Source organism: Rhinoderma darwinii, chromosome 12, assembly GCF_050947455.1.
Source record: "Rhinoderma darwinii isolate aRhiDar2 chromosome 12, aRhiDar2.hap1, whole genome shotgun sequence".
Classification (NCBI taxonomy): domain Eukaryota; kingdom Metazoa; phylum Chordata; class Amphibia; order Anura; family Rhinodermatidae; genus Rhinoderma; species Rhinoderma darwinii.
Window position 1 is genome coordinate 61,429,353 of NC_134698.1, and position 13,753 is coordinate 61,443,105.

The following is a 13,753-nucleotide window of genomic DNA, read 5'->3' on the forward strand; positions in this document are numbered from 1 at the left end:
CCTATCAATGCCAGCGATCACACATGTATCCCCTATCCTGTGGAGAACTTTTTTATTTGTTGGGCTAACGACGTGATTTTTGCGACGTTTTTTCCGTTGACAATGCAGGTTTCATTTTTTATCGTTTTTATACACCCCTTTTTTGCTATTTTAGAATTTTTATTCATAAAGTTTGAATTTTTTTTTACCCTAAAATAGACCTTTTATTTGTGATCGTCATTGTCTACCGTAAATTTGTATATATTACATGTCTATATTAGGGTAATTAGGTCAGCGCTAGCGTTACAACAATGATTGGCGGGGGGAACGTTTTTTTTTTGGGTTGGGTATTTTATGTGTATTTATTATTTAATTTTTTTTTGCACTTTACTTTACTATTTTTTTATTACTATGGTCTGTCCCCCAAAGGTCAAAGAAGACCTTTGGGGAACTTTATATATTTTTTTTCTTTCTTTTACACCATGCTTTTCCACTGTAACTGGAGCTGCACAGCAGCCCCAGTTACAGGGGAAATCAGCCCTCTCATAGTGACGATTGTCACTAATAGGGCTGTGCTGGGTCTAGTAAGACCCAGCAGCAGTCTGCCACTAACGGCACCCGGCGATCATGTGACCAGTCACATGATCACCGGGAGGAATAGAGACAGCGCCGCTGCTGCTGTCTCTATTCCTGTACACAGCGCGCATTCAGCGCTGTGTAAAAGAGATCAGAGAAGACAGAAGCAGCGAAAGCTGCTCCTATCTTCTCCTCAGGGTCCCCGGCAGTGACTGACTGCCGGAGACCCGACATTCAGCTGCCCGATCGCGCGGGCAGCAAGTTAAAACCCGAGCCGTAAAAAGTCTATGGCTCGGGTTTTAAGGACCCTGACCGCTGGCCGTAAAAAGACAGCCAGCGGTCAGGAACCAGTTAATGGCAGAGCGGGGAGATACCTCCCTGCTCTGCCGTACTGTTCAGTGGCGTCCCGCTGTAGCAGCCATAGCGGCTGCTAGGGAAGCCTCCGGCCATGGTGGGGGCCCGTGCCGGCGGGCGACACGGGCCCCCTCATGCCGCGGGCCCCGTAGCAGCCGCTACTGCTGCTACGGCGGTAGTTACGCCACTGCTACCATGGCTATAATGCTCATGACCGTATTAAGATTGAAATATAAAAAATGTGCACGTGGAAGTAGTGCTACTGCTATACCTGGGGTAACTCCATTGACTATGCTAGCTATAAAGGTAAAGATAATAAGGATATTTTTTAAGGCTGGTGCATAGTAGTTGTCCATAGCAATCGGTTAGATTCAATTTGTCACTTTTCAGAGGCCTCTTGGAAATTAAGAGCAGCATCCTGTTTGTTTGCCATGGGCAACTACTCCACTTTTATTTTGCACCAGTTTTCATCAATCTTCCCCACTGAATCTGCTCAATTTAAGTTTTTTGTTTTTTTTGTTTCTAAGACTCTACTCACATCTGCGTTCTGAGTTCCCACATCTGCATTCTGAGTTCCTTTGTTCTGCTCCATCATAGAAGCAGAGCAACGAGAATACCGGTATCACCGAACCAGTCGGATGACCGCAACTAACGTCGCTGTCGTGGAACCTATTAACTATTTTTTTTTTCGACTTTCCGTCAATTTACCAGACACAATAGCATTGCATACTGCACTATTTTGTCTGCCAAAAACTACAGAATCTGCGTTTGAAGGCCTCTAATGAACAGGGCGTTAGATAAAATTCATCTGTTACAACTGATCTAAACATGGAGCATTTTAATGCTTGGTAACCAACGCATGGCAAAGGGATCCTGGCATCTATTTTTTCAGCCTCGTTGTAAGCACCTAGCCTCCTGGTATTTGGATGACAAAACACATATGTATGCCCAAGTGCATACTGTCAATGCTTGACTCTCCATGTCTCCCTACTTTTATTGAATTGTTACTTTATTCCGAGTATTTTAAAAATTTATTTTGGAGGATTAGCTTATATTATTAAAGGGGTAGTAAAGGGTGCTCCGCTTTGGACAATTCCTAATTGTTATGCTAGAATCACACAGGCGTTGCGCATCTCGGACGTGAAAAACTGCAGTTTTTCAAATCCGAGGTGCATCCGTGCTCTGCGCTGCGGGGTGCGATATCACGCATCCCCTATAGACTAGAGACTATGGAGGCATGCGTGAAGCATGAAAAAATAGGACAAGTCCTATTTTCTCACGGACCCTTCACAAAGTCCGTTGAAACAACAGCCGTGTGAATGGCCACATTGTATTATATAGGTTTCAACGGCCGTCACACGGACGTTTAACACGTTTGTTTGAATATGGCCTTAGAAGGGTCTCCTGACAGTAAGCTGATTACAAGTGCCTCCCCCTTCTAGGACCCCCAGTTATCAACTTTAATCTGTGGGGAAACCTGGAAGTAAGTGTTCAATTTCCCTGCAACGCCTCCAGCGAGGAAATTAAGTATTACACAGTTCTCCTTCAATAAAATGGGCTGTCTCGTTTTTTACAAATGGGCTGTTAAGAGTAAGAGACGTTTTTGTAACTGCTTTCCACTCAGGCCATGAGATGAGGATATTGAAGATAATACTCCCTCTATTAACTCAGAATTCCCTAATAGGTTATATAAAAGTGGCTTTTAGAAAATACCTCTTTAAACCACCTCTTCTTTATAATAGAGAGAATCCCCAGGTATGGTTGGATGCCCTGCCATCCTTTGTTCTATGCATTATAAACCTATGAAAAAAAAAGCATTTGAACTAAAATAAGAAACTTAGGAATGTATAAACAAATACCGTACATCAATATGGGAAGCAAAGCCCTGTAAATATTTCTTAAAAGGGTTTTCCGAGTTATTTAAAAAATTGGCCAAGGTAGGAGAGATGGAAAAAAAAAAGCCATTACTCACCTCACAGATCCCCGTCCTTCCTGCTCCGCCGCTCCGTTCCTCTCCCCGCTGTTCATTGACATAGCTGAAACTATGACGTGCCCGTATAGCCACGTGATCGCCTCAGCCAAGTACTGGCCTCAGCAATCCTGTGCCAGATACCCACCGAGACCGGTGATTGGCTACATTGATCATGTGGGTATACAAGCACATAATCACTGCAGCTATGTCAATTCACAGCGGCAGGAGTAACGAATGGAAGCAGCGGCGCTGGAATGACTGGGATCCGTGGGGTGAGCGATGCCTGTTTTTTTTGTATTGTTTTTTTGCATCCCTCCTAACGTGGCCAATTTTTTAAATAACTGGGAAAACCACTTTAAAGTGTTATCAAAACGATGCATCTAACATACTAGAAACCCCTTACTTACCTATTAATTCTGCAGTAGATACTCCTACTATGCTTAGTGTTGAGATATTCTAAAATAATGTAAAAGTATCAGTAATAATTAGTTTCACGTCAAATCGGCTAATGTTGCATTATTTCAGGTGACCTCCTTGCAAGATCAAGCCACCAAACTTCAAGAAGACAACAGAAGACCGGAGACTAAACAGATTCAATACAAATTGAATTCTGTCTTCGACAGGAGGAAGAAAGTGAAAGCTCTCAGCCAGGCGAGGCGGGAAGAGTTAACTACAGCTCTCCTGTTGGCTCTATTCAACCAGAACCTCACAGAGGTATAATACACAGAATGTTTTGGATATTTATTTTTTTTGTGTAAAAATTCCTGTTCATATAACTACTGATTTTGTAGGATACGAGCTCTTTCTCATTCAGTGAAAGACGCATGTTAACTAGCTCCTATTATTCTTTTTCCACTTGTGGCTGTTTATGAATTTAGAACCACAGTTGGAAAGAACAGATACATCATTTGAGAAAAGTTTTATTTCATTGGCGTAGCTATAGGGGTTGCAGCGGTCGTACTTGTGACCCAGTCCTAAAGCCGGGAGTGCTTGAGGACCTTCCTGCACCACCTCTGTAAAAAAACAAAAACAAACGAGAATAAGGCTGCTACAGAAGCAGCAGCATGGAGGTCAGCAGAACAGAAGGGAAAGCAGACGCTTTCTCCGAGCAGAAAAGAGGTCCCACGCACCAGTCCGTCCTTCTACTGAGTCGGCTGACTAATTTATAATCAAAATTACTGGGTAACTGCAGTCTGCATCACCCGTCTCCTGGATCCCGATCACCTGCAGTCAACAGCGATATCCCCCTTCCCCTGAGACTTCAAAGGGCTCTGACTATTTGTACAGGCTCCTACTGTAAGTGCTCCCCACCTCCTTCCCTGCAGATGCCTGTGAAATTTCTTAATGTAGGGTATTTTTCATTGATTTTGTAGTGTTTTTTTGCAGCAATATTCATAATCTTGTCAAAATCACACTATTTTGTACGCAATAATGAAAATCGCAGCAACAATGTTGCAGGTTTGTTGCAATTGCAGAAATTGTGGTAAAAAAGAATAATTAATTCTGAGGATTCTGATAGGATTTAGGCGTCGATCGAATCTGCCAACATTCCGCTGGCAATGCGTGTGAAAAAGGTATCTTGTACCCCTTTCACAGGCTCAGGACAAAATCCAAAATCTGAAAAGTCGCGATTTATCTCCACTGAATTACAACGAGGCTAATCTGCGGCAGAAATCCTAGTTTTAACTGCAGATTTCTGATACAGCTTTTCTAAAAAATTCAAGGCATATCCTTGGCATTTGAACATGCCCATGCCCTAAGGCCATGTTCATATATTCAAATCCCCAGTATATGTAACCAGAAAAAATCCACTTGAAACTCAGGGCATGTTGCAGTTTTTCATATCTGCAACATGCCTTTTATGTTACAGAATTGCTGTAATATTTTGTACTGGATTTTTACCCTTTGCATTGCACTTGCAGCAAATCTGTGGCAAAGTTTGCGAGTAATACATGCAGATTTTCCATGGATTTGTTGCAGATTTACCGCTGACTCTGTTGCGTATAAACTCTTCTGTGTCTAAACTCACTCGAAGTTCTCCTTACATCCTGTAGCAGTATTACTTATAGAAATGAGCGTTCTGGACTAGGTTTAATCTTCTAGGCATCGATATCCCATTTTTAACCGTATATTATATAGCTTCATTGTTTATATGTAGAGTACTGTATATGCCAGCATTATATATGTGTAATACACCAATGTGCATGTATACAGGGTGAGTTTTAGGTTTTGTCATAGGTGTTGGGGATGGGAGGGTGGCCCAAGCAGGACTTTTACTTTAGAGTCCATAATCCCTTAGCAACGCCTCTGTTATTTATTTTAGGTTTTATACAGACTTTTCACTCTTGTTTACCCTCATCAGTGTAGAATTTGGAAAACATAGCAGTATAAAAAGGGGACTGAGAAGAAAACCGACAAAAAAGGAGTATTCACATCTTTCCATCCTCCACATTTATGGCATGTACTCCGTATATTCCATAAATGCCGGATAGGGACCCTCACCTATTGGTAGCATGGGGGTGCGGTGACTCTTGTTCAGTGATTACCAGCCACCTCATGCTGCATTCAGTTGAAATAGAAAGCAGCGCTCGTCTTTTTTCGTAACTCCCATAGACTTCACCTCGCTAATTGTACTCATTGGAACATGCTGCAGCCAGGAATTAGCTAATGGGGGTCAATGGACCTTTGCACTCTCAATAGGTGATAGTCCCAAAGGTGGGACCCACACTTATCACCTATTTGGAGTACAAAGGTCCGATGGCCCCCGTTCTCAAATTGCATAATTAGAGAGGTGAAGTTTATGAGACAAACACTGCTTGCTACTATAACTCAATGCAGCAAGTGATGGCTGGGAATCACCGAACAAGGGTCACCGAACCCCCGTACCCCCTTTAGGTGATGGTCCCCGACATGGCATTCGCACCTATCAGGCATTTATAAACGCTGAAGTTGGGAATATTCCTTAAAGTTTGTGGTGTTTTTGAATGAGAAATGAATTCCATGTTTTTGGCTTTGTTATAGAAAAAATCACTTTCTAAGCACTTCCATTTTGAGACAGCATTTCTGGACTTCAGACTTTGTGTGGGGCTTTTTAAGTCTATGCATTTTATCACAACATAACCTTAAAGGAGTTGTCCAGTTCTGTAAGGATTGGCTATGCTCACTTACCTAAAATGAGGCATAAATCCTTTGTTTTAGGGACTTATGATTGGTGATTGAAGTGATAACCAGAAAATACTTTCTTTCTTAACGGACATACATTTGCTATAACTGTTCATTTATTCCCAGGCACAATACTGGATCAATGAACGCATGCAGATGCTCGATGATGACTCTCAGCAGAGTTCCACAGATATACAAAGTAAACTGAAACTTTTACAGAAACATCAAGTATTTGAGGCTGAGATTCTTGCCCATGAGAAGACAATCCAAGATGTTACTGAGGTAAATGAAACCCTTAAAGATGGTGGTTAAAAACGCAGACCTTTCCCTACTATATTGCTGCGGTGAATACTAGTATTCTGGACTGCTTTCATCATAAGATGTCTAAGTTGTGGATAAGCCTTGAAGCTTTTTTGGCACCTGTACCGTTAACAACCATTCAATGGCTTAGAGTACAATATTACGCATCGGGGAAAAATGGCCAACTTCCACTTATTACAGGTCACGTGGTTAACGCGTGTAAAATATTTGGGGGTCAGTCGATATTGATACCACCAGATGGTCCACTGGTTCCGGTCCCTGATAACACTGCTTTCCCTCCAGGTCTGAATTCTAATTTTTTAGCTTACTCATCTAGACCATCTCCTTTGACATTCCATAACCTGTTAGCGACTCAGCGTCTTAAAGCCTTTGATTTAATCGTTGCGGAACCTGAACCTTCCTTAATACGCCGTTGGTACTATTTGCAACTACAACACTTTTATAATGACATTAAAACGAAGCTGCGTTTACATAGAGACTTGACTCCATTTGAGCAATTGTGTTTGTCACCTACACCTCCCTCCAAAACTATATCACTTATTCACAATTGAATTCAAGAATTGAGCAAGGATACACCTCCCTCTTTTATAAAAGTTGGGAGAGGGAACTCGTGACTCCCCCTTCGGTGGAAGACTGGTCTAAAGCGGTTCACTCTATGCCATAAATTTTCTGTTTCTTGTAAAGCACAAGAAACTAACTATAAAACTTTGTCTCATTGGTATCGGGTCCCAACGCTGTTACTATTTCTACCCAATGGTATCGGATGAGTGGTGGCGTTGTAGTGACAAGGGGGGGGCTATGTTACATATATGGTGGAGTTGCTCCTTAATACAAACATTCTGGACTAAAGTAGTTGACCTCATTCAAAAGATCACAGGGCAGGTAATGCCCAATATGCCAGAAGTGCTGCTTCTCTCAATGCTCCCTGGCCATGTTAAGAAATATACAAAGACGTTCGTTCGTTTTCTTTTAATTGCAGCTAAAACTTTGTTATTCCATGACTTTGGAAAACAGTTAGAGTCCATACAATTAGTGTGGTTTCAGGAAATACTCCATTTACAGAGGATGCAAGTAGAGACAAAACCTCTTATTCTTACACCTAAGACTGCGAACTTAGTCTGGCAGGATTGGAAGGTCTTCTGTTGTTCTGATGAGTACATGTCCTACGCATGAGTGACGCTTCTGGGAGTCGAAGTTTGGTATACGTTGGGTTTAGGGGGCAGAAATATCCTGGAAGATGTGTGTTAGGAGTCTACCTTAATCCTTCATATATGGTATCTGATCTGGCTACATAATATATACTTTCAGAGAATTCTAATCTGCTTTAGTCTCCTCTTTCTGATAAGTTTCAGAGTCCAGGTACCTATGCCTGAATTTATGATTTTCCTACAGAAATGATTGTATGTATTGTGTTCTGCATATACTCCCTGCTCGCATTCCTGCGCCAGAGGTTCAATGTATATTGTCTATTTGAGTATTGTAAGCGTGCACTCTGTATTTCTCTTTTGCTGTATCTTAATATTTTGCTGTATAATTGCTACAATGGAAAATGAAAATTTTTTTATTTTTTTTTGTAACATTCTAACATTTCATGGCTATAGTAATTGCTTACTCTTAATTATAATGTACAGATGGGGAATTCATTGGTATCTCAGCAACATCCAAAATCTGCAGAAATACGTCAAAAAAATCGGATACTACATGAAGAATGGGAGAAGCTGAAGAAAGCACTAGCTGCACGGGGCAAAATGCTGGAGGATAAGCGAGACTTACTAGAGTTCTTGCAGAAGGTCGATCAGGTGGAAGCTTGGATCAGAGAGAAGGTGAGGAACTCATCACTGGTGATATGATTTTTGGAAAATGTTTGCTAGATGCTATGAAGCGTTTATCTTTTCTCTATATCCTATTTGCTTTCTAGGAAGTGATGATTAATGTTGGAGATGTAGGAGAAGATTATGAACACTGTCTGCAGCTTACTAAGAAGTTAAATGAATTTCGTGGAGCAGGATCTGGGGTAAAATATCCATGTGTAATCTTTGTTATAATACAGCTGCCATGTTTGTGTTGATATCGCTGAATCCCAATGGGATTTAGTCCAGCCGTCAAAGGATTGAATCCATTTGGCTCCCAATGTATGTGCAAAATTAGACATGTCTTATTGGTTATCTATTTTTTTTCTGCTTAAAGTTGCCTAATCATACCAGAAATATAGTAAAAATTTAGGAATGTGAATATACAGTCATGGGAAAAGAAAGTACACTCTCCTTCAATATGTTTTTATCTAGCAGGGCATAAAAAAAAATTGTGTGATCACCGCCAACTTCTATAATCAAAGAACACATGGTGACGAAAACAAAAACGAATTCCAAAATGTAGTAATTTTTTCTAAAAATTAAACCAACATTGAAAAACCAGGTGTGAAACAAAATAAGTACACTTTTCCTACTTCCACAATCATTGAGACTAATTATCAGACACTGGGCGACTAATGAAATGAAGAAGTGTGACCACCTCTATAAAAGTAGAACTTTAGGCAGTTTGATGTTCTGGGGCACACATGTCTACATGATGCCAAAAAGAAAGGACATCAGCCATGACCAGAGAGAAGCAATTGTTGCTGCTATCAATCTGGAAAGGGTTATAATGCCATCGCCAAACAATTTGCAATTTACCATTCTACAGTGAGAAGGATTGTTTGATTATGGGAAAGGCTTTCCATTTGTAGTATTTATCACCTATCCACAGGATAGGTAATGATGAATATCTGATTGGTTGGGGGTCTGACCTCTGGGACTCCCACCGATCACGAGAACGGGCTTAACTTGCCATCCCTGTGAGCCCCATGTAAGTTCAGCCGCCGTTCCATTCATTTCTGTTTATGGCAGCCCCATAGAAATGAATGGAGCGGTGGCTGAGCATACGCAGTACCGCTGCATTTATATGGGGCTCACAGGGATGGCAAAGTAAGCAGGTACTTATGATCTGCGGGGGTTAATTATAGGAAATCCCCTATAAGACAGTTGTCTATCTTACCAGTGGTGGGCGTCCCAGCAAATTCAGTCCAGGGTCAGACCGTTTTATGCTCAGAGATATAAAGAAAGTAAAACCCAAGAACTAAATCATGTGACCTACAGGCCCCTGTAAGCACATTAAAGGTATATGACAGCACAATTAGAAAAAGACTGAACAAATGTGGCTTTCATGGCTGGGAAAAAGTTCCTTCTCTCCAACAAGATATTGCAGCATGACCTAGGTTTGCAAAATTGCATCTGAACAAACCACAAAAGTAATGGAACAATAGCCTTTAGATTGGTGACACCAATGTGGAGATGTTTGGTCATCATGCACAGTTCCATGTTTGGAAAAAAACATTACATCATATCACCAAAAACCTCTTATGCCAGCTGTCAAGCATGGTGGTGGAGGGGTAATGATTTAGGTTTGTATTTCAGCCACAGGACCTGGAAAACCAACAATCATTGAGACAACAATGAACTTTACTTTATACCAGAATATGTTTGAGACAAATGTGAAGCCATGTGTTGAGCAGCTTAAGCTGGGCCGAAATTGGGTCATGCAACGGGAAAGTTATCCCAAGTACGCAACAAATCTATATCTGAATGGCTAAAGAAGAAAAAAATTACTACTTCATATTGACGTCTGTTTTTTGTCACCAGACTTCCTTGACTTCTGCAGCTCTAAAACATGCGACTAGAAGAAATTTCTTAGTGGTTTTTTTTTTTAACTATGTAGTACACGCATTCCTTTGTTATAATGATAATTTTTATTCTGAATGTTGCAGGAAGTAACAGTGGATGATGCCCACATAAAAGCTATTAATGCTCTTGCCACCAAGCTGGAGAGACAGAACCTGGAAGAGGTGAAGACCATTTACCAGCGGAAGAAACAACTAAATGAAAAGTTAGTAACCTGTTTTATATTCCACAAGTATACAATATATTTTCGCATAGTACAATTACATTGTGCAGCAAGACAAAAAACGCTAACTAGATACATTAGGAGAAAACTCGGTAAGCTCATATGGGCAATCTATAAGAAACGAGGCATAGATAAGACATTGGGTAGTGAGTAGACAGCTGTATTTTTGTAAAAGCGGTGACAATAGAACAGTAGTTGCAAGAGACCTAAGCCAGGTCATACTTGGGTTTAAAGATTTGCAGGGTTGGGAAGTGGAAGTTTCCATTTAATATCTATGGGACTCACGGAATCAGGTGATCTGTCAGTCTCTGTGCATGCTCAACCGCACCTCCATTCAAAGTTCTTACTAGGTGGCAAATGTATATTGTGGGAAAACCCCTATAAAGGAGTATACCCACCTCTTGGACCCCCACCAATCAGGATAACGAATTCAAACCCATCTGATGAGGCAGCTGCCGCATCCAGGTGGCGATTGAAGAATTTAGCTGGCCTGTTTCCATAACTCTCATAGACTAGAATGGGAGAGCCAATGGCGTTTGGACATCTCTCCATTCAATCTCCACATTGATGAAACTACCCAGATAGGTGGGGGTCCCTATCTGACATATCCTGTGAATATGCCATGAATGTCTTGTTTGGGAAAAGCATTCAAGTTGATATTCAGCTTTGTAGACTGAAGGGGTTTTTTTAAGCACATATATGATATATTAACTTGGTTACTGTGTTTTTTTCTGTAGGTGGAATAGTTTCCATGGGGATCTAAACAAATATCGCAAGGCTTTAGAGGGAGCCCTGGAGATTCACGCCTTGATCCGTGAAATTGACAACATTAATGAGAGGATGAGTGAAAAGGTACTGGAAAGTAGAAGAGTGAGGCTTATAATGAGCGGAAAACATTACATATTCATATTAATGAATGTGTGAACTCCCAGAGCACTTTAAGACTTCTACGTAATATATCTTTGATAGTTCTGTGCTCTTCTGCCTACTTGTCTGTAAATTGACATAATAATGTTTGCTCAAGGGAAATGTTTTTAGTGTTTAAGAAGATGCAGTAGAAAAAAAGATAATATTTTGTAGTGCATTTTATTCTTTGCTTATATGGGTGTTATATGTTTAGTCCAGTGAACAAGCGGACTACTCAGCCAGGTAATTTGGGAAGCAATGATGAAGTACAGTTTACATTTTATTTTCATATGTTGTTAATGATGCATATACGGAAAATGTGTCCAGAAAAATATCTGCTCCAGACCACAATAGCTCTAGTCCCACGTAGGAGGTGTGTTGATCTCCCCTTTACATCCAAGAGCCATGGAGACTTTGATCAAGTGCTCTACTACATTCGTGATAATCCAGCCCTGATTATTTTGCTAAAATGGTGATAAAATATATGCGCAAGGCAATGAACAATGCCGATATAGTAAATCTGCATACACTAGTGTTTTATTATCACTCTAAAGGCAAATTGAGATTGTTTTCTCGCGTCTTTGACACAGACAGTCTGGCTCCAGTGGTCATGCATGAACTGTGAAGTTGGGTGGGGTATCTGGGAGCAGTTGCATGGATTACAGAGCAAGGCACAGATCCATTTGCATATTTTCAGCAATGGCGTTGTCATTCAAATCAATTACCTTTTCAGACCAACTATTAATGGCAAATTGTTCACCATACAACTGTCTAAAATCTCTATAGTGAGATGCGTTTATGCATATATAGTCTAGTTCTGGTGTAGAGAGTAAAATCAATTGCATTCCTTTACAATATTGGAATAGGAGAAAGACTAAGCCCAACACACTTCACATAGAGTGCACCAAGCGATAAAAGTGGATGTCCTAAAAGTTAGATTGTAGTTAATAACATAAAGGCCCCAACACAAACTGAAGATGGCTGAAATATAAGACAAAAGATGGTTGACATCCATCCAGCCAAGAAGATGGACAGTGGTTAGGGTTCAATAAACATTAGCCAGAGTAATATCAAGCAATGAGGTTAGAGGACCACGTTTATTCCATAATAAATATGAAGTGGAGCAATGCCAGGATCCAAGATTCCTACGTAGTTCTCCAAAATGGGACGTGTGTGTGTTGACTTAATCTGTCATGTATGCATACCTGTGGGAAAACTGTGATCAAAGAGAACTTTTGGCAGATCAAACCTCTTTTTTTCCATTATTTATTGCACATGTAATAATATGGCTGAGTAACCACTTACAGTATGGCTGAAGGATTTTGCATTTAATATAACCTAGTGTCTTCAGAACACCCTGTCACGTCTCTTTGCTAGTCATCTGTTGCACAGATGATGGACCATCATCCTGACTTTTAGTTAACACAAAATTCAGTGTATAATGGTATCTGTTGTGATTTGCTATATGGGTTAACATAAAAGGTTCTTTCATACTCTACCTACATAGAAACATCTATAGACCACTACCACGGGACTGTTACATTCCAAAATCTCCTATATTTTACAGTCATGGAGAAACTAACATTAATATATTTCAACTGTAATTAGTATTCAGGCCATCAGGCTGGACTGGGATAATTTTTATAAATAAAAAAAAAATACTATTTCAAAGCAATCTCCAAAAAATAATAAAAAAAAAAAAAAGTGTGCTAAAAGAAAAAAAAAAGTATTTTGAAGGGAAAAAAGTCTAGTCAGATGTGGATAGGAAACCATTTGAGAATAAGCCTTATTTATTGCACAACAATTATACTCATGCCATTATAAAAACTCTCTACTGTAGGTAGTTTTAGATGGCGAGCAGTGTATGGCTCATAGACTTTTTTATTGAGCCCGTACACTACTTTCTCGTCTTTCCGAGAAAAGCTGATATGAAACGAAGTGGCACAGCACTCACCTGAATCCTTCTGCTGTTTCTTTTTAGCGATCGGTGGGAGTGTCAGTGCTCGGACCCCCACCAATCAAAACTTCTGACATGTCACTATGACATGTCAAAAGTTTTTTGAAGGTTTAGTTACCCTTTAAACTCTCCAAATAACATGGTGCCAGTTTTGTATCTAACTTGGTCAAACCGGAAATAATTGTGTTTAATATTTAGTTTAGAAGAAAGTCATGCAAAATGTGGATGTAGCCATTCAGGGTGAAGAGCCCATAATAATGGCTAGGTAACCCAAATTTACAAAGAACATTGTCTGAAGCATCTCTATAATATAGCAACACTAAGAATTCGGCTCCTCATCAACTTAAACATCTCTGTCATGGCGTCATTCTGTACTACGGTCATCCTGCACTTCCAGCAATAAGCACTTCTGCATCTTCTGATCATCACATTTTGTTAATGTTCATGATTATGGGTGCCGCCAATGGTTCTGGTGTTCTTGTCCCGATTTTTCAATCTGATGGCGGGGAAGGCAGCTGGTGAAACAGGCGGTACTGTTGCCAAGTCAACTGTGCTATGCCCGAAGCCTCTCCTGCATAGAGGATTTG

At 40.4% G+C, this 13,753-nt stretch overlaps 1 protein-coding gene across 1 annotated transcript in view; it reads left to right on the forward strand.

Moving 5' to 3' along the window:
- SPTBN5 (spectrin beta, non-erythrocytic 5) overlaps nucleotides 1-13,753 on the forward strand; it is a 191,191-nt gene that overhangs the window by 161,018 nt on the left and 16,420 nt on the right. The window contains exons 36-41 of the mRNA XM_075843505.1: nucleotides 3,407-3,595; nucleotides 6,170-6,325; nucleotides 7,996-8,187; nucleotides 8,283-8,378; nucleotides 10,167-10,285; nucleotides 11,041-11,155. Of these exons, the coding sequence (XP_075699620.1) occupies nucleotides 3,407-3,595; nucleotides 6,170-6,325; nucleotides 7,996-8,187; nucleotides 8,283-8,378; nucleotides 10,167-10,285; nucleotides 11,041-11,155 (867 nt within the window). The remainder of the gene's footprint in view (nucleotides 1-3,406; nucleotides 3,596-6,169; nucleotides 6,326-7,995; nucleotides 8,188-8,282; nucleotides 8,379-10,166; nucleotides 10,286-11,040; nucleotides 11,156-13,753) is intronic.